Source organism: Erithacus rubecula, assembly GCF_903797595.1.
Source record: "Erithacus rubecula genome assembly, chromosome: 2".
In the NCBI taxonomy this organism is placed as follows: Eukaryota; Metazoa; Chordata; class Aves; order Passeriformes; family Muscicapidae; genus Erithacus; species Erithacus rubecula.
The window spans coordinates 102,569,312-102,589,106 of NC_136685.1; the positions used below are offsets into that span (position 1 = coordinate 102,569,312).

General features: G+C 38.1%; 1 protein-coding gene across 1 annotated transcript in view; it reads left to right on the top strand.

Annotated features, from left to right (window-relative positions):
• LOC306798749 (protein-ADP-ribose hydrolase-like) overlaps positions 1-19,795 on the top strand; it is a gene marked incomplete at its 5' end in the record, with an annotated part of 184,902 nt that overhangs the window by 136,517 nt on the left and 28,590 nt on the right. The window contains one exon of the mRNA XM_079298953.1: positions 11,459-11,489. Coding sequence (XP_079155079.1) covers positions 11,459-11,489 — 31 coding nt within the window. The remainder of the gene's footprint in view (positions 1-11,458; positions 11,490-19,795) is intronic.

Below are 19,795 nucleotides of genomic sequence, written 5' to 3' on the forward strand. Positions count from 1 at the left end.
TTTTCTCATTTCTATGGCATCTACTGTTTTATGTGAAGAAGAATCTCCTTTTATTCATTTTTAATTTGCAACACATTGATTTCATGTGATATCCCCTAATATTTTTTTTTCACCTGGAGGTTTGAGTTGAAGGAACCTTGGTTGCTGTACCTATGAGGTGGTTGTAAAAATGTCATTGTGTGCTGTGTTACAATAAGTTTTTTTGCATTGGTTATTTCCTTGTAGAGCTTTTCTGATGTGTAAGGGGGACAATGCTTTAGATGAAGAGATTTTGTTGTTTATTTTCATTATAACTTCAGCTGTTTGTTTTTTTAATATAGAATTAGTCTTGATAATCTGTTAAGTTTAATGTAGTGTTACTCAGTGCTATATTGCAAATGATTTAGCATTGTAATTCAACTCTACAATGTGATTATTATTCAGCTATATTTCTTTTTTCGCAACTAGGTAATTCTTGATTATAATAATAATTTCTGAATATTACTTGATTCTTGAAGTGATGTTTAATAATGTCAACGTTTAGGGAAATAAACACTGTGTCTCCATCTACTGGATACACAAAGGGACCTACACATTTTGCCATATGTAATCTCCTCTTTGCTAGCTAATGTGGGAAGAATTTAGAAAACATGAGTGGGAGGTCTGTCACATGTGGGCAGGGGATGAATGAGTCCCAGTGAGTAGAGCAAGGACAGAAAGGGATGGAGAGACACACTTTCCAAAGTACAGTGTGCAAAAGGTCAGAGAAAAGGTGGCAATGCCTATAGGAGCAACAATCAAATCCCTTAACTAGTTGAAGAAACATTTAAAGGACTGTGGAAACAGATGGTGCCTGAGTTAAAACTGTGCAGGAGCAACTTACCTTCTGCAGCAATTTCAGCAAGACAGTTATTTCTGTTACTCTCTCATTCAATCACAACATGCAATTACTATAGCAAACCTTCTGTCATATTGCACACGTTTCCACACTTGTCAGAGGAAAAGTCATAGATTAAACAATATGGTTTAAAGTACTGTTTAGTTATGAATTTCATAACTGTATTTTAGTGTTATTTTAAGACACAAGTGTTCTGTTGGAGTAGACCTGAAAAGCAGAACTAGAGGGACAGACTGGAAGAATAACAAGTAGTGTTGGCCATACAAATCCCTTGAGCAAAATAGAAATTTATGCATGTTAATGCCTTCAAATCAGTCTGAAAAGAAGTGATTAGAGCCACATTGTGGAGTCACTACCTGTGAAGAACACTCACTGAAATCAATGGAAATGCTCAGAGAAAAGACAGAAAAAAAGAACTGGGGCTTTTATACTCATTAATTTAATTTAATACCAACATTTCCCCCTTTGCTTTTATACAATCTTTACCATGGCACATGGTATGGAACCTTTCAGTTAATTCTTAATTCTCTTCAAGGTATTTGAAAACAAGAAACTGTAAAAAAACCATCTAACCATGCTAAACCTTCAACATCCTCAGGTACTTAAGTTCTTAATTTCCTTCATTTTCCTCCCTGCTATGGGATTTTTTGTTTTGTTTTGTTTTTTTGTTTGTTTTTTTTTTTTTTTTTTTTTTTTTTTTTTTGTTGTTGTTGGTTGGCTTTTCCCCTTTTCTCTGTGCTGTTTGTTTTCCAGAGCTGGTGTCTTTGAAATGGACATTTGACGTGCTTTTGTCTCTCATGCTAAATAGTTTGCATGAATGATAAATATTAGTAATGCAAGTGGTTATTCCTTATAATGCTTCTTGAATAATAATGTGTCTCTGGTTTAGACTTTTCAATGTCTGTCTTTCCTTAAACAAAAAGGAAAGCAACAGCACAGATTTCAACATGTTGGGTTTTTGTTTTGTTTTGTTTTGTTTTTTTTTCAATGATAAAGGCATTTGGGGTTATCTCAACCAGAAAAGAAAGTGAAATCAAAGTGATCACTATATTTTTGTGTTTCATTTTGATTGCTCTGTGCAGTTTTCTTCATTTGGGAAATACATATTTAAAAAGAGAGAGAAATCTTTATGCCTGTTGTTCACTTCTGCTGGTTTTGCCATTTTAAAAATATACATACCAGTTATTTCCATACAGAACATTTGAAACCAGGAAGGACTTGACAAGTCCTTATGTTACTTGAATTCAATAAAAAACCTGTCTGGATCATTATATTAAACAGAAGGACATAGAAAATTAAAGTCACAGCTCCATTTAAAATTGTTAACCTTGTATTTTTGCAGCAACACCTCTCGAGAGGAGGAATAAATGTCTGTAAGAGAATGAAAGCTGAAGGAATTTAGAGAAAATAGACATATTTTTTCAGATTTTTTCTACTTTTCCCATATGTGTGACGGCCTTTCTTTCATTGGCATTGAAGTTTTATTGAGACAAATCTTGACACATTTAGCAATGCCAAGGAAAGTGCTATGCATTCATTCAACTTGGTAAGAAACAGTGTTGGGGTTACTCAGAATGAGGAAACGTGTCAGAACCTGCAAACCTGGATTGGCCTCTCTTCAGGACTCCTCATTTTCTGAGTTCCCCTGTTGAACACTTTGCCACTGATTTTTCCAGGACTTTCAGGCAGTGAGAGTGTTGTTCTCTGAACCAAACCCAGTGTGCCAAAAATGAGGTATCCAGAGCTGGTGACCTGTTTTTGGTAGTACTGGTGCAGTTTAACTTGTTCATTTGTGTCATTCAACAGCAGTTTGAAAGAGAAAAAACAATGGTAATAGGGTTTGGGTTGCAGTTGAAGCTGAGGATTTCTTGCTGCCTGCAATGGCTCTGAATCAAGCACAGATGGTGGCGAGATTCCTGTAGCTGCTGCTTTCCTTGCACAGGCATTCCAGCAATGCTGAGAGCAAGGCAGAGCCTTAGGAAAAATTGTGAAGTGGATCTGAGAGCAGATGTGCCCCAGCTGCAAGGGAAGTGATAATGGAAGCAGGGAATTTGGAATGGGGTGGATGGCAGCAATCCGCGATCGGGGAGGAGCGTGCAGAAGGATGGAAACGAAAAAATGACCCGTGGGATGACAGCAGGTAATAAATAGTGAGGGTAAAAACACTGCACTGAGGGGGGGTTCAGGATAGCCACAGAAATACCTGCAGGGATTGTGCCTGGGAACAGTAGAATATCAGCTAAAAACATGAATAACCTCCTTGATCTTTATAAAGAGCCTCAAGTTGTCTTTGCCGTGATTTATGTTACCAGACCTCCTCCGCAGAATTACAGCCACATAATCCACAACTGCTGTTATTTATTCTGGATGAAGAAGGCAGTTTTGACTGTGATCTCCCTTGACATTTTCCAAGGTCTATGCCTGTCTCCTACCTTTCATCATCGAGTACCTCTTCAAGGCATCTCTTACCTCTCTCAAAAAGAAACACGCACTGCAGCCGCTCACCCTGGACCAGAGTGACACAGATGTTGCAGGTTAGGGGAGATCAATTGCATAACCCTGCTCCTCTTCACCTGGGAGGATCTGTGAGGTGTTGACGAGATTGGAATCCAAATATGGCATTAACCCACTGTATTGCAGTGGTCAGGGTGGCAGGAATGATATAGAACAGCATCTTGCTCAGCAAGGTATTCTGCCTTTTTCATTTTACAATCTGTGTCAATGGCAGTTGGAGCCATTAGACCTGCATTAAAATTATTCATTACTTTGTATAAATGGAATCTATAAATATCACAAATAGTAAAAAAGTATAATTGCACTGAGGTTCAGAAGACAGTATATCTAAAACCTTCAAAATTAAGGACATTTAGAGAAAAGCCTCAATATCCATCTGCCCTTAATTTACCTCATTATTCTTGTTTGTCAGAGTATGATCTCACTGCTATGTTAATGTCATTTAATAACTTTTTCTTGCAAGGTTGGCTCAGATCTCAATCCAGCCACAGTAAAGGTGCAGCAGTATTTCCTTGAGTATGTTGGTTTAGATGAAGCAGTAGGAACAGGCTGACCTAGTGTTAAGGAAGAAATAATTTTTACTGTGCTCAGTAAATACCTCTGCTGCTGAATATCTCCTTGCTGAAGCTTTTATATCAATGTAAAGTCTTGTGGTTTCTTATTCCTTTTTATTTTCATTTGAAATTATTACAAATATAAAGCTAATTTTGATGTGTACATGTGGCACAATATCAGTTTGAATGATCTAGACACTAAAATTAAGCTCATTAAGAAGTTGCTAATAAGTAATGACCTGGATGCTGGAAATGCTGATGCTGCATATTAGGTGTGTTCTGTCCCACCAACCTGGGTGGGTCTGGGCCAGGCTTGCAATGCCTGTGTCTTCTGAGCACCACGTATGGCTCAGCACTGGCATTCCCTGGGATGGGAATCTGCACTGAGTCTGGCAGATCTGGTTCTCACAGCTGTGCTCCTGGATATAAAACCAGTGCACAATACTGAGGGCTCTGTGTAATTCCTAGTTGATTCTGTGGAGAATCAGAGTGCATTTGCTGGCCTTGGAAGTCCCTGCTTGTCTCGTGAAGCTGGAGAAGTCTGGCTCAACATTTTTCATTAAAAGTAATTTTATATTGAATCAAGAGAATAATATTTTTGTGGTGAGGACTCAGAAGAGAGAGTTCCTGAATCTTTCTGGTGAGTACATATGATTTCCTGTTCTGAGGGAAGGATTTGTTTCACCTAAATTTGGCTTGGGTGTCCAGCTTCTCTCTGTGGTCAACAGTTCACCACAAGAGCCCATTCATTTGACCTGAAACAGCTGAATTACCCTCTTTATTAACTGTAGAGAAAATCTCAGGCCAGAAGTCCAGCCTGGTAATGGGAAAGCAGAGATGAAACTGGACCCCAGCTTTCCTCTTAGCAATACACACATCAGACGAGGTCTGTGGATAGCACAGGATCCTGTGAGTAGAAATACACCAGTGGGGAGGACATGGCCAAAACCTGCTGTGCAGGTGCCCTGTCAGGCTGAAGAAATGGAATCCCTCAATACAATAGGTTCTTTTAAGGTAATATGATTAAACAATACTATTAGTCGTTGGAAAATAGTCCATAACCTTCATTTAAAAATAATAATAAGGTGTGTATCTGCTTTTTTCTTATGAAGGAATTTGCATCTTCAAGCTCTTCTCAAAGTAATTAGACACTGAGAGTTCAGGGACTCTAGAGGCAAACGCAGAAACTGCTCTGTAGCACCATGAGGCTGATGCAATACAGGCCACATAGTTGAATGTTCTTTTCTGTTCTTGAAAAAGGAAGAAAGATTTTTAATTTCTTGCTCTTCAGCATGAAGGAAACTCATAGCTGTTCTCTACTGGGGCTGAAAGCACATCACAGATGTGATTCAAAATCAGTTTGTCATTCATTTCAAGCCTGCTTTGGCACAGGATGGTATAGAAAGAAAAAAAGAAATAAATCTGTTCTAAATTTGCATTTGATATTTTATTCGTTTCTTATCATCTGCATTTTTGCTGCTTTAATTGGTATTTCAACTGCAATGGCTTCTAAACATCCTAGGCAAATACTGTTTTATAAGCCAAATTATTGTATTTGTCTTTTTTTTTTTTTTTTTTTTTTTTTTTTTTTTACTGTGCAGAAGGTGAGGCTAAAACTAGCTGAGCTTCTGGGATTTACAGGCTGGTGGTCAGTGGCACAAGTGGAACTGGTCACCAGTCCTGTACCCCAGGGGCTGAGTGTGGGGCCAGTGCTATTACAGATCTTCATTAGTGACTCAGATGGTGGGGAACAAAGCACCCTGGGGAGTCTTCAGACAACAGAGACTGCAAGTGTTTAATCACAAGAATTGACTGACTGACTCTGGTTGGCCAAACAGCAGAAGAGGCTCTTGCAGACGTTTTAGGGTCTCAATCTTTGGAGATATTCCAACCCCTACTGGGCGTGGCCCTGGGTGACCACATTCAGGTGGCCCTGCTTTGAGCAGTTAGGTTTCATATCTCAGTATTTCTAAATATAAATGCATGATGATTTTTAAAATGTGTGCCAAACTGTTAATTTGTAGCTCCCCCATGTTTTTCACTTTAAGTACAAATATTCAAATAGTTTATGGAAAAAACCAGGCAAACCTCACCCCAAAACTGAGTTTGTAGGTGGAGAAATCAAATTACTGGACCCAATTTCATTCCAGACCTTTATCCAGGCAGTTAATTGAGCTATTATTTTCAATTACAGAAAGATTCTAGATTTGAAAAAAATAAAATAAAAATTTGGTGAGATTTGTCAAGTAGTGAGCCATCTTAATTTAATTCCTTATTATAATGCTCTACTGTCTTGTGTAGGTCATTGTAGCATCTGGTTTCAGTGTCTTCTAAAGTCTATCCTAAATTCATGTAAAGTTAGAATACACAGATGTTAAAAAGAATTTGTAATTCTTAGTAGTCATTCCTTGATGTTTTTTCACCACCCTCAATGTTGAATGAATGTCATTTGGTTGAAGTTTTTCATGATTTCAGTAAATAAAAAAAAATAAATAAAGTCATTCATTGTGTAATCTGAGAGACGTAATTTAACAATGATAATATTGCCACGTTGCACACAGGTCAAAGGATGATCCTCCCCTAACAGGACATTTTAAAGATGCTTTTTTTGCCATTTCAACCTCCTCAGTAACTGCTCCCTTGTGTAAAGAAACAAACTTCAAGAAGAACTCAACCTCTGTGGTAAATACTTAGCTAAAGCAGTGTGACCAGCGTGGAAGGGAAACTTGTGCAGGTCCCCTAAAATCCTGACAGATGTTTGTTTTCTGAGTTGTGTTGGATTCCTCTATGCACTTGTTGCAATTGTTTTAGCTGAACAGAATTCCTTCCATCAGTTGTGACAAGTTCACCACACAGTTTTGCCACACAGCTGTTGCATTTTTATTTTAAATTTGATTATTGTTGTGCAGAATTTTCTAAATCTGTTGCTCTTTGGAAGAGTCTTAAACCCCAATACAGAGGGGATATTTCACCTTGGGTCTGATGAGTCTCTCTTCAGCTGTAGTTGCTTTGGAAGCTGTCAGCATCCTTTGAGAACCTCCTCATGGCTGATATGTAAACTTACAGGCTTGTGAAATAGCTGAATGTTTGTGTTTCTACCAAAAAATTCCCTCCAACTCTTTTGGCACTTGGGTGCCCAGTGTGTGACTGATGAGGAGAACCTTCCAGTGTGACAATGAGGGAGATTGTTCAGATGCCTAAAGGCTTGTGTGTGACATGCTACTGTCAAGACATTGATTATTTTTGAGGTTATAATTACTTAATTTAATCTTTAAGGACATGACAAACATGCTAGTATTTTTTATAGTGAAAACTGAGCTTAAATATTGTCATATTCAATTGTTGCTTTATTTTTTCCTCTCCTTCTTTTTTATTTATTTTTTTTTTCCAGGATAGGGAATTATGTTGGAATTCTCTGTTTCTGAAAAGAGAATTTTCTTTGAGTGATACTTACTTCCAAAATCTGTTGTTTGCTAAATTATGGGTCAGAATGATGGCCAAAAGAGAATTAATTTCAGGAGAGAGGCTGGAAAACAGCATAAGATTTTAATTCATTTCTCTTCCAGATAGTAGTATCAGGATTTTTAAAAGGCAAGGGATAGTATTATAGTTAGTGGTTTATAAAATCATTTGGGTTTTAAATTGCATCTAGTAACAGCAGCAAAACTTGACTCTGAGTGTTTGATTCTACTCATCTTAAATATGTGTATAGGTACCTTCTGAATAGTTCTTGTAGCAAAATATGTAAATTAGTCCCTGAAGTTTGTAGTTTTAATGTGTTTTTTGAAGTTCAGTGGTTTTATAGAGCATGTTGTTTTGGAAAGCATCTAAGGCGCACAAGCTTTTTAGGAACTTTGGCTGCTGAACAGTACTACCAGTAATGCAAGGTGCATGAAGGAATGGCTTTCAAACAGGAGAATTAATGATTCAGTGCAAATCTGATGCAGAGAAATCAGAGAAGGATTTGTGTTTGATATTATTTTTTCTGCTGTGTTATATGCTGGAAGAAAAGTGTTTCCCTTGTATATGGCTTGGTTGTGGCAGAAATGACACTGGGAAACCAGTTCAGACTGCTGAGCACTTAATTTGAATAACGTCCTTGCTCTGGGTATGCCATTAGAAACTGTGGCTGCAGTAGGAGGCATCTGGTCATGTAGACTTAGCAATTATATTCATCTCATGTATAACACTTGATACAATGCAGCTCAGTGTGAGCTAGAACCCCTTGATGTAGATAAGCCCTTAAGTATTTAAATACCCAGGTCCTTCTGGCTGAAATGTCTTGGAGTCCAGCTTGGCCTCGGCATGGTGACTGTTGTAAGTGTTCCTCATAAAGCTGCATTACATTTCATCCTAATTAGCACTGCTGCTGTAGCCTTGGTAAAAACACATTGGATTAAAAAGAACCAGAGGCTGAGCGCCCACATCCTCTCCTACAGGAATTAAATCAATTTCAGTCTTACAGTACTCACAGACCTGATTTAATTTGGCCTCTTTCTCTAGATGATTGCAAAAGCACAGTTGTGGGAGGAGGTTCCTGCTTTTGTTGGTTATGTTTAACTTCAGAGTTGTGTCTGTTTTGAGTGCTATCAGGGTAGCAACTTATTAGCCCCCAAATAAAGCAGGCATGCTATTTTGGTAGCAAAGAAATTAAAGGTTCATAAATAATAGTGGTTACCAGCAACAAATTAAGATGAGAAACATTTTTATTGTGGAAATAGGGATGAATGTTACCTACTGTGAAGTGGATTTTTTTTAATTGAAATCAGATTTGTAATTAAGTTGTTATTAATTATGCATAGGAAAGGTTAAAACCTTAACATCTTTTGTCCATAAGCCAGATATTGTAGTGTGTTGATGTCCATGCTGTGAATTCCCCATTACTGCTCTGCCAGTAATTTCAACCTGGCATCTAGACTAAATTGCCTCCCAAGGAGCCAGGAGGAAACACGGCTGCTATGTGTTCTTGGGCATGGCTCTTTCTTGAATGAATAAAAGCACTGTCACATTTTATGAAATTACATCTGCAGGTTATGTGCTGTGATCATCTCTGAATGAGGGAGAGGGCAGAGCTCATCTGAGTTATGGCACAAACCCATCTTCCAAAGGAACTTGATGGGATTTTGTACAGTCTTGTATATTCCAGATATATTTCAGCTGCATGACAGAAACTGAAAGCAAGGTAATGATTGTGCTTACACAATAATTTTTACAGTGTTCAGAAACACACACAACACACAAATTGCCAGCCAGAGCTTGCTGAGTGGCTTCAGAGCACATTATTCTGGGAATGGAGATGAACAAGTTTGACAAGTGGCTGCCATGCAGTGCTGAAAATGCAGATCTCATCATCTCTCTCTGAGCAAAGATGAGAAGAAGCTTGTTCCCCTGGAGCCCTCAGGAGCTTGAATTTGGCACCCCAATACACAGCTGTGATGCCAGATGTTGGCAGTGTGTGCTGAGCCTGTCTCCCATGGTGCAGCAGCCAACTTGTAAATCCCTTCAAGGTCCCTGTCACAGCTTTGAGCAGGTTCATTTCCTGGTTGGGCTCAGTGATCTTAGAGATCTTTTACAACCTTAAATGTCTGTGATCTTGCTTAGAGGCAGTGTCAGCCTTTGCTTTGCAGCTGTGATGAATCTGCAGTGACCTGGGGGCAGCTGGTGTCATTGCTGCTCCTCCAGGCCAAGGTCCCCACGTGGGTGGCTTTGTCACACACGTGGGGCTCTGAAGTTGTTAGTGGAGCTGTGTCCCATGGGCACCATGTGGAGCCACAGGGTTGGTGGGGTTTTCGAGGTGGTGCAGGATTGTTTTCCCCTTACCTGGTTGTGGGGCTGTCCTAGGCTGCAATACAGGATGTGACCAAAAGCGTGTGTTCTATCACAACCTGTTGAAGCCAGGTGGGGCAGTGATCCTTATCTCCATGGGAGGTATTCTCTGCTAATGGGCCATCTTTAAAACCAGATGGGGCAGTGATCTCCAAGACAGGGGCCAGTAAGAGAAGGAACCATGAATGCTCTGTTACTTGTTTTCTGAGGCAAATGAGTATCTGAGTCCCGTGCTGTTACTCAAATTCTGCAAAGAATGGAAAACAAAACACTTGTTTGAAGCAATTCTCTCTTAACATGTGGAAACTGCAACAGTGGTGAATTTTAAGGTCTTTTTTCTAAACTGGACAAAATTGTCCTTTGTTCTTCTCTCTGATTGCTGAAGTATCTGTTGCCACTTCAGCCTGAGCTCTGTAACCATGTGGTGGTTGTTTTTTCTTTTTTTCTGCTCTATTCTTCATTTCTTTAAAGAGCTGATTCTTGTGATTTATTGAGTACAAACTACAAAGCTAAGTACTTTTCAGGATGTAAGTTGTAGTGGCTATGAGAAGGAATGAGACTATAATTCTCCTCCACTTTATTTTAGTTAAGTATTTTCAGAGGGGAGGGGAGGATGTATTCTTTCCATTAGACCTTTCCTTTCTTAATCACCATTCCCTAATTAATGCCCTGATTAAATATAAAGCAAGCATTAGCTTTGAATAATGTTTTCCTGTGTGATTAAGTAAAGAATAATTTCTTTTGTATGATGACTCATTGCTGGGGGATCTGGAGGGAGCCTCAGGGTGGATATTTGAGACTTTGGTCCCAGGTGCTCTCATACCTTTGAGCTGTGTCTGCTGTCAGTCCAGAGGTGGGAGGCAAAGGTGATATCACATATCAGCTGAACATGAAGAAAATTGCCTCTCTCATGAAACAACAGCTTTGTTTTTTCCTGATAGAAAAGTGACTCTGGCTCACAGAAATGCAAATCTCAAGTCAACACATACAGCTAGCAGAAATGTAAATTATTTTTCTTGCTGGCACAGTGTCTAATATTTCTTGTTGCATGATGTATATTCTTTGGTGTCCAAACTGCCCCAAAAATGTACTCTTCTTGTTTTTCACCAGCATCTTCTAGTTCCTCCCCCTGCACCAGTTTGCAAACCTTTGGCATGTAGCAGTACAGCTGTGTTGGGTCTCACCATAAACCACATGTCTGAAAGAACTGAGGTTAAGAGCTGAATCAAAAACGGAGATTATAGTGAATGAGGGCATGGCAAAGACATAACATAGTCTAAGCTGGCCAAGTTTATTTTACTGATGAAGACACATTGTCTAACTCTACCCAGATGATGTGACTTTTGGGGTTTTTGCTACTGTAGAAGCTTATGATGTTCATATTTAGTTCATAGCATTAAATTTTAGCTGAAAAGGCAGTATTAAGAATGATTCTGTGTTCAAGTGTTGTTTGTAGCTCAAGATGTGATAAAGAATGCAGCTTAATTAATGTGGCAGGAAGGAAAACACATGGAATATATTTCATATAATGACATGAAAATACCTGTGATTTGATTGCTTTATCAGTGAATGCTATAACATTTAACTTCTGGGTGTTGAAAAAGAGGCATTTAAAAACACTCTTGGTTTTGATAACAAGTATGGTAAACAGAAATCTAATGTTTTTTCCCTTTCATTTGTTTTGCAGGCCTTTCCCTGTATTTCAACTGGAATTTATGGTAAGACACACCTTTGTCACTTATTCTTGTTCCTTTTTCCCTATTATTGGTATTTCAAACAGTGATATTTCACATCAGAAAAATATTTCTCATCAGTTCTTTTTTCTCACTGATATATTTATACTGTGTTAAATAACAGAGACCCAAAGTCTTTGGGTGTGCTGGGAAGTGGGGTACTGTTGTGCAGCCCTTAGTATAACCCTGAGAGGCAAGATGTGCAGCTGTGATTGCACTTCTATAGTAACTCTTAAACATAGAATAATAGGGGTCTGGCAAAGTTTTCCATCCAGAAGGAAGGAAAGAAAAATATCATGATGTCCAAGACTGACCAAAAAAAAAAAAAAAAACAAAACCCCCAACAAAACAAAAACGAAAAAAAACCAAAAAACCCCAAGCAAACTTGCTAGAGTAATAAGAAATTATCTTAGTTCCCTTGAGTTTTGCTACTGCCATTTTAGTTTATTAATTTACATGCAAATTTACATGGCCTGAAGGAACTGGAAGGAAATGGTTATTTAAGTCTCTTGCTGTAATCATGAGGTAATCCATCACTAACAGTCAACTGGCTTTTGGTTGGCATTGTGAAAGAAGTGAGCATGATATTTGAAGGAGGAAAGAAAAGTTCAGTATTTAGAAAAATTGAGAAATTTGAGAAAACGTGCAGACTACAAAGGGATTTTTTCTCCCTTAAACAATAACCTATGTTGATTTTTCTTCCATTTAGATCCAATAAATTATTGTAGGTTTGATTACTTAAATGATTTAAAGTTTTTAAAATAAGGATGTTTAAAGAAACATGTGGATGCTCCATCCCTTAAACTGTTGAAGGCCTGGTTGGATGGGACTTTGAGCAACTTGGTCTAGAGGAAGGTTTCCCAAGGGGGATTGGAGCCAGATGATCTTTAAGGTCCCTTCCAACCCAAGCTATTCAATGATTTTATGCTTAATAGCAATAAATAATAATTTTTAAAAGCCATTATCATGTAACAATGTAGTATGACATAAGTCATAACATATAGTCATTGTTAGAAAAGGTAATTTGAGATTTGACTAATTAGACAATTCAGGTTCAGGACAGGAGAAAGGAAGACAGAAATATTTAGTTCCTTCTTTTTCAAGGACCTCTTATTAAATTTTTTTTTTATTATTGTAAATCTGAAATAGGCTAAAATCTAGTTCAGTTTGGGTGCTGAATTCCCTTCTACTTGAACTGCACTTCCATTGTTGTGGAAGAATATGCAGATGTCATTTCCATGAGAACTAGAATGGCTGAATATAAATCTGCTTCCAGATAAAGCTCTGCCTCAGTTTTTATTTTTCGTCCCCCTTTTGTATTTGGAGGCAAGATTGGCAAATTATTTCTTGACTCATTGGTATAAATATTGATCTTTTACATACATTTTTGTTATTATTTTATAAAATCAAGCAGGACATGCTGTAAAGATATGAAAATGACAAGTAAGTGGGATGTACAAATAATAATGATAGTTCACTTTCTTTTAGAATTGGCCTAGTTAATAGAAAAGTCTCAGCAGGGGAGAAATATGGTTCCCCGAAGCCAGCAGAGAAAGTTGGAAAGCATCTCTGATAGGAATCTTGAGTTTATAGGAGTTTTTTGATGCTTTTCTTGAAGGTAGCTGTGGCATTACTGAAACATTATACACTGCAGCAGATGCTTTTTCTGTAATTGTTTGCTGTTTTCACTGTTGGAAATAAATTAAGATGCATTTGTGCTAAAATGCTCTGGTTTTAGGAGGCTGCTTTATTGGGGAGGGGGGATTGGTTGTACTCTTTACATTTTAATAAATACTTTCTATTACTCAATTTAAAAAAATACTTCCCTCCTTTCCAGACTTTCAGATGCACTCCCTGAGAGTCATAATTAAGCAGGCAGCCCTGGCTTTAGGTCTCAGTATTTTCAAGAATGTTTGGTAGCAGTTGCCTTGCTAAAATCACACTGTGGGTGGTGACGTGTTTGCAATGTAAAACACAAACCCCACAAAACCATGCTTTAATCTTTTTGGTTTTGTTGGGGTTTTCCCCTTTATCCATGCATATTCCTTTAGATCAAGACAGTGTCTAAGATGAAAAAGTGGATCAGCTTCATTCCTGGTGGCCAAGCTGATTTGGTATCTTTGTGCTGTGCACTTAACACTGGACTGTCCCAATAAAGAGTTACAGAAGAAACACACTTGTTGTTTCTTCATCTTGGGTCCATACAGAGAAATTCTTTCCCTTCAGAAACCCCTGGCTGAGGATGCAATTTCTCCTACAAATGGAAATACAGAAATTTGCAAGAGATCAACTGAGTATATCCAGTTTGAGACTCTGGATTGAGTTCTGCTCCAGACTCTTGTAGATGTGTGGATTGTTCACTTTCCCTCTTGTCATTGGGACAGGGTGTTCACACTTCTCTGGGGAGCAGTCCATTCTTGTTTCCATCACTGCAGGGCACTTTTTACTCCCATAAGAAAGGAAGCTGGGAAGAAACAAGCAAGGAAGGTTTTTCTGAGGTCTTGGCAAAGGTTACTTTCGAAGGGAAGAGTGCTGGAGAGAGGAACAGCCTTCCCTCCTCCCCAGACACTTTGCTGATGCTCCATCTCCACCCATCATGCTGTGGATGTTTCAGCTTGAACAAGTCACAGCCTTGAAAGGCCATTTGGCTCCTGCACCATGCCAGCAGTCAAAACTTGGATTTTTCATGTGTTCCTGTTTAAAGAGTGCTGGCAACAAATCCACTCACAAAGGATCTTTGATTCAGAAGTGTGATTCAAATGAGGGATTCCATCTTTGAAAAATCACACAGATAGCAACCAGTGCTAAATCTTTGTAAGAACTAAAAGTGAAAGTCTGCCAACAGGAACTCTGGAAAAAAATTCGTTATGAGATCCCAGATCTCTAATGTATTTTCCCAAGAGATCCTTGCCACCTTTAATAAGATTAAGAGCTCTCAATCAGTCTAAGAAAGCAAAGGTGGTGAAGGTTTACATCCCCATGGATCCATGGGTTACATTCTTGTGTCACAGTAAATGCTTTTGTTTGTACCAAGAGTTGTAGTTTCTCAAATAAAACTGTTTTGGGAGGAGGACTGAGGATTTACATCCCTCTTATGGCATTAGGGAGGTATTGGAGTTTCAAGCTACACCCATCCTCAGCAGCTGTTTAGTAACACACAAACAAGCTAGACCAGTTTGATTTGTAGGAATTTCCTTATGTTCTGTCTTTTTCCTTTATAAAGCAATTTTACTATTTGTTTTGAAAAAAAATATAAAAAGGGGTGAAAAAATCTGTAGACACATCTATGGTTCAGAGGGTACTAAGTGCTATTTTAGGCTGTAGCATGTCAGCTTTTCATGTTATACCAGTGAATCATCATTTACATGTCCAGTTTCCCCTTGATTACTGCCTTATTTTATTTGAGGTACCTTCAGAAGAGGGGACTAGGAGGGAAATGCCACTTTCTTTAGAAGATTTTCTGGAAGAAAACCTCATTAAGAAGCTCTCCACAAACGGTGGCGTTTGCAGCCTGCCAAGTGAACAAGAATGTTGGATGTGGTGCCACAAATCTTAGAAGCCACAAAACTAAACCAAGGGTCTGCAGATGGATGTGAGGAGACAGGATTTTTTATGTTTGTCACAAATATGTTGGGAGATAATTGTGGGGTGGGCAACATCTAGAAGGAATTGAAGATGTTATGGTCTATGCACACCTATGTGTTACCTCCTCACTGAAACTTCATGATAATACAGGGTTTACTTTGTTCTGAGATAATTCTGTTGGTAACATAAGCTGCTCTTCAAAAACAGGAACTAGTGTATAAATGTTATTTTAAACTTAAAGGAGTGGAGGGAGAAAGATGAGACTCTGAATTCTCCAGTTGGTGTGTATTTATATCTCTACATTAGTATAGCTGTATGAATATATATCTTATATATACCTTAGCTTGATTTCATGAAAATTATGTCCTCTGTCCTTTCTGAGAAGAAAGATAGAGGCAGCTCTTAGTTTTTATATGAGTTTAATATTAAAAACACAGAGAGAAAAAGACTAAATGCCATGAACGTACAGAATGTCTGTGGTGATTTGGGTGGTGGAAATGCAGTTTCACTACATTTTAAACATCATTATTACATTGGAGTAAATCTGGCTGCTTTTAGAGTCAGGGCACTGAGGTTTACTTTTATCTTTTGGTCTGGTCATGGCAAAACATTGCATGGTTTTATTTGCTGTGTGTTGCTAAAGGAAGTATGAAAAGAAAAAAAAAGAGAGCAAAGTAGGCTGTGCGTATAGGAAATAGAAGCATATAATCTGTTCTCAAGGGGGGATGCAGGGAGGGAGCACAGATCTGCTTTGCTTCAGATTTGGGGGAAGAGGACCAAAGGACCTTGTGCCAGCTTGTGTCACCAGTGTCCTGACCCCCAGTCTGTCCTGCTCAGGGCTGGGAGCAGATCCATCAGCTCTTGTCCCCATGGGGTGATCCAAGGTGGATTATAACAAGGGATTAACCAACAGGTGTTCTGCTGGAGGATTATAAAAACCCTCAGAAAATCTGAGTCAGAAGACTAAGCCAAATGTTTTCAAAGGCAGAATAAATTCCTGACACAGGGTTAAAGGTTGAGGCCATCTATTTTCCATCTTTCTCATCTATTTTTTTCTCATTTTTCTGTTGGCATTCCATTTCTGGAATAGATATTTCTTTAATGAGCAATTGTAGTAAGCCTTGCACTGTCATCTTTCCAAGGAAGGAGTTAGCTGTAAATTTTTCACAGCCACTATACACAAATGTGTAATAGTAACTATGAAGTCATTTTTTATTTATCTCCAGTCTGGTGCTTTGAGTTCCTTTCACCATTTTATGTGATCATCAGGATTTGGATATTGTGATGTCAGCCGAGGTTTTCCAGGAAAATGGATATTGTAATATAAATTATTTGTGACAAAAAACTCCCACTCCAGCATGTCACACAAGAAAAGTTCCTATTAAGAAGATTTTCATAACTAAGCTAATTTTCAAACTTGATCAGCAGCTCCTCATCCCTCAACTCAGACCACATCTACTTTTTTGGCACTGTGTTGTTTTAAAAGACCTTTTTTTGTAACTCATTGAGAGTTAATTGCATTTTGTTATTTGCTCCATAATTGGCATAATGTAATATGTTCATATAAATGAAGATATATGAGAACTCATTCTTTGACACTTCTTTGGGGTCTGGTCACCAGTTAAATAGATTATTATTTAAAGTAATGGTAACAGCTATGAAATCACTAATATAATATTCAAGTAATCCTAGAAATCTAATTACTACTTGTATAATAATTTGTTGCATGCATTATTGAACAGTGTTCTTATTTCAGACAGTGTGGTGTCCATGATACTAATTGGTGTCTTCCCTTAATTTAAATACTAAAAAAATTATTACAGGGAAGTGTAAATTGATGAGCTCTCAGCAGTCTAAAATTAACATTCATGTGATGTATTTAGCAAGGAGAAGCTCTAACTTGATTCCAGATGAGAGACCTAATAAGCTCTCTTTTTCAGTGGAAATTAGCTTTTTATGGATAATGTAGTTTGACTATCTAGAATTCTATCTATTCTGAAGGTCTTGCTGACTGGTCCAATTTGCAGCATTTCTCCTGAGCACTAAAGGACAAATCCTGTCCTTCATTCAAATGGCATTTAGTGACTGTCCTTAAAAATTTCCCTTTGAAAGCTTAGACTGTTGACTAAATAGTTGCCTCATGGCCTCTTTTAGTCTTTTCCATGTTCTCTTTATGCAGAAATAAAAGTCTATGTAGTTACTTTTTTCCTCTTAGGATTATATTTATTTATATTTCAGCCATATTTATATTAGAGATATATCATTATTATTACAACTTTAAATCTTGCAGTTGCTCACTCTCTTTAACCTGACTGCCTGGATTCTACTCTGCAAGAAACAATTCTGTGCCCTCTTGCTCTTATTTCAGAATGTTTTCCATCTTGAAGCTCTCACCATGGCTCAAGTTGTTTTTGCAGTGAGCTCCATAGGTATCTCCACACTGAGGAAAAGGCATCTCCAAAGGCTTCAAAACCATGTTGAGCTTTGGGCACTTCCCCCCCTTTTTCCTTTTACTTTTTGTATATTATTTTTTGGTCAGGTAGCTGTCCTGTAAAGCATGAACAAGCTGGAAAAGTTTTCTGGTGTTCAGAAAGCATATTGCAGAAATCATAAACAGGGATGGTCAGATATACTTACTTTAAGATTTGTGCTTTTCTGTTCAAAGAATTAGGAATGTCTAATTGCCATGATGAAAGTTAAAACTCTATATTGTTGTATACCAACAATATAATTTAATTCTCTTTCCTAAATTTTCTTGGCTGATGTCAAGAAGATAACCTGATGTGTTTGTTCTGTGGCTGTACACTCTGGAAAAGCCAAAGCTCTTTGAAGTTAATTTGTTAAGAAATGAATTGAAATAAAATAAAGGTGTATGGACCACATCCTAGAGACATTGCATTAAGATGATGCATGAAGTATAAAATATTTATTGGTAAAAGGCTTTCCAAATTATTGCTATGCTAATGTTTTCTTTGCTGTAATCTTGCCCCTTGCCCCAGGAAAGAGCATGTCTCTAAAACTGAACTTGGAGCCCAATCCATTAGTGAATTCTACCATGTTGTTTGGGTCTCTTTTAACCATATTCATGATTAGATGTAGTGTGAAAATATAGTCATTATAGTAATACTTTTTTCATGCCTTTCCACATCTTAGCACTCAGCAGTGATTTCATTTACCTGTGCACTGTGGCATAGCTAGTCAGGTATGTAATCTCAGTTATACCACACATTTGGAATACTTTAGCAGTTAGAAGAAGCTCACCAATGGCAAGATTTCTATTCCTAGATCATCACTGACAATCATTTTAATAGCATGCAGTTTTTTTATCTGGAGGTTACAAATGTAAACAGAAGGGAGCTGCCATGAAGCCTGATAAACACCATGCCCTTAGCCCTGTGATTTAATTTTAGGTAATCCTGTGAGGAGCAGAGACTCTGACTCAATAATCCTCGTGGTTCCCTTTCCAAGTGAGATATCCTGTGACTCTGAGTGTATTCAGCTGAGTGCCACTCACAGCTTGAAGCTCATTCTGTGAGGACAGGATAGTGGTACAGGTATTTGTCTGTGTGCCCTTGCAGAGCTTTTAAAAGCCCTGACACACTGAAGTTGAGTAGGAGTAATATTTGTGGTGTCACCTATATCAAATAGTTTTACCTCAAAGATGTTGACCTTTGGTACCTTTTTGAACTTCTGTGCCAGCATTAGTTAGTAAATGCCTCAGGAAAACAGCTTCTGTTTTCCATTAATTCCTTAGTTTTTAGTGCAGTGGTCTGTCTGTGGTCTGACCACAGAATATTGTGATTCTGGGCCTTATTTGTCCTACCTTTTATTCTCCAGAGCTGATATTTACTGTTTATTTATGCAATATCTAATGTAATGGTCCTAGTCAGTGTTGGAGACCCTTAATACTGCTCCAGTACAAACACAGGAAGTCACCATGTATATAAATTTACATTATCAAAGTCACCTCTGATTCTTAGCTTTGGTCACTCCAAGAAGTTTGGAAGAAGTATGTGTGAGAATATGGAGGCTTTTAGGTGGCTTGTGAAACGTAAAAATGTATTGCTGTTAGGGTAAATATCTTTCTCCTGAAATGAAAGAAAGGATCAACAGAACAGACCTGCTATTCTGAATCTCATCAAAGTACCTGAACATTAGTTAAGGCTCTGAGTGTCATTCCCTGTGTTGTCCTTTTCCCAGCATCATTGTTAAATTGGAATGCTGCCACATATCACTGGAAAGGGCAACTGCCACTGAGGCAGAATAGCAGAGCTGGATGATTCTGTGTAGTGAATGACTAATCCTGTTTCTAAGCCAAAATCCTGTTTATAAGATGTATTCTGCAGCTCTGCACACTGCAGATCGTGTCAGCAGCTGGGTTAATGGAAAGCTGCCCTGGTCCTGGGAGAGAGTGAGTTGTGCCTTTTTCTCTTGGGAATGCATTTAGAGCTATTGTGTGCTGCACATGTTGGCAAAACTTGCACCTGTCTTCTGTCTCAAGGTGTATTAAAAAATAAAATAGTATAAAATACCATGAATTGCAACAGTGGAAAGAAACATCTATCACAGTGCTCTGATTTTTATTGTTATTTGTTTCCGTTTTTTTTTGGTAGAGAAATGGATTTTCTTTTTAACTGGTGATTTCTGAGGTAAAAAATAGTTGGGTTTATACTCATACTTTGAATTTATGCAGCTCAAGTAACTTG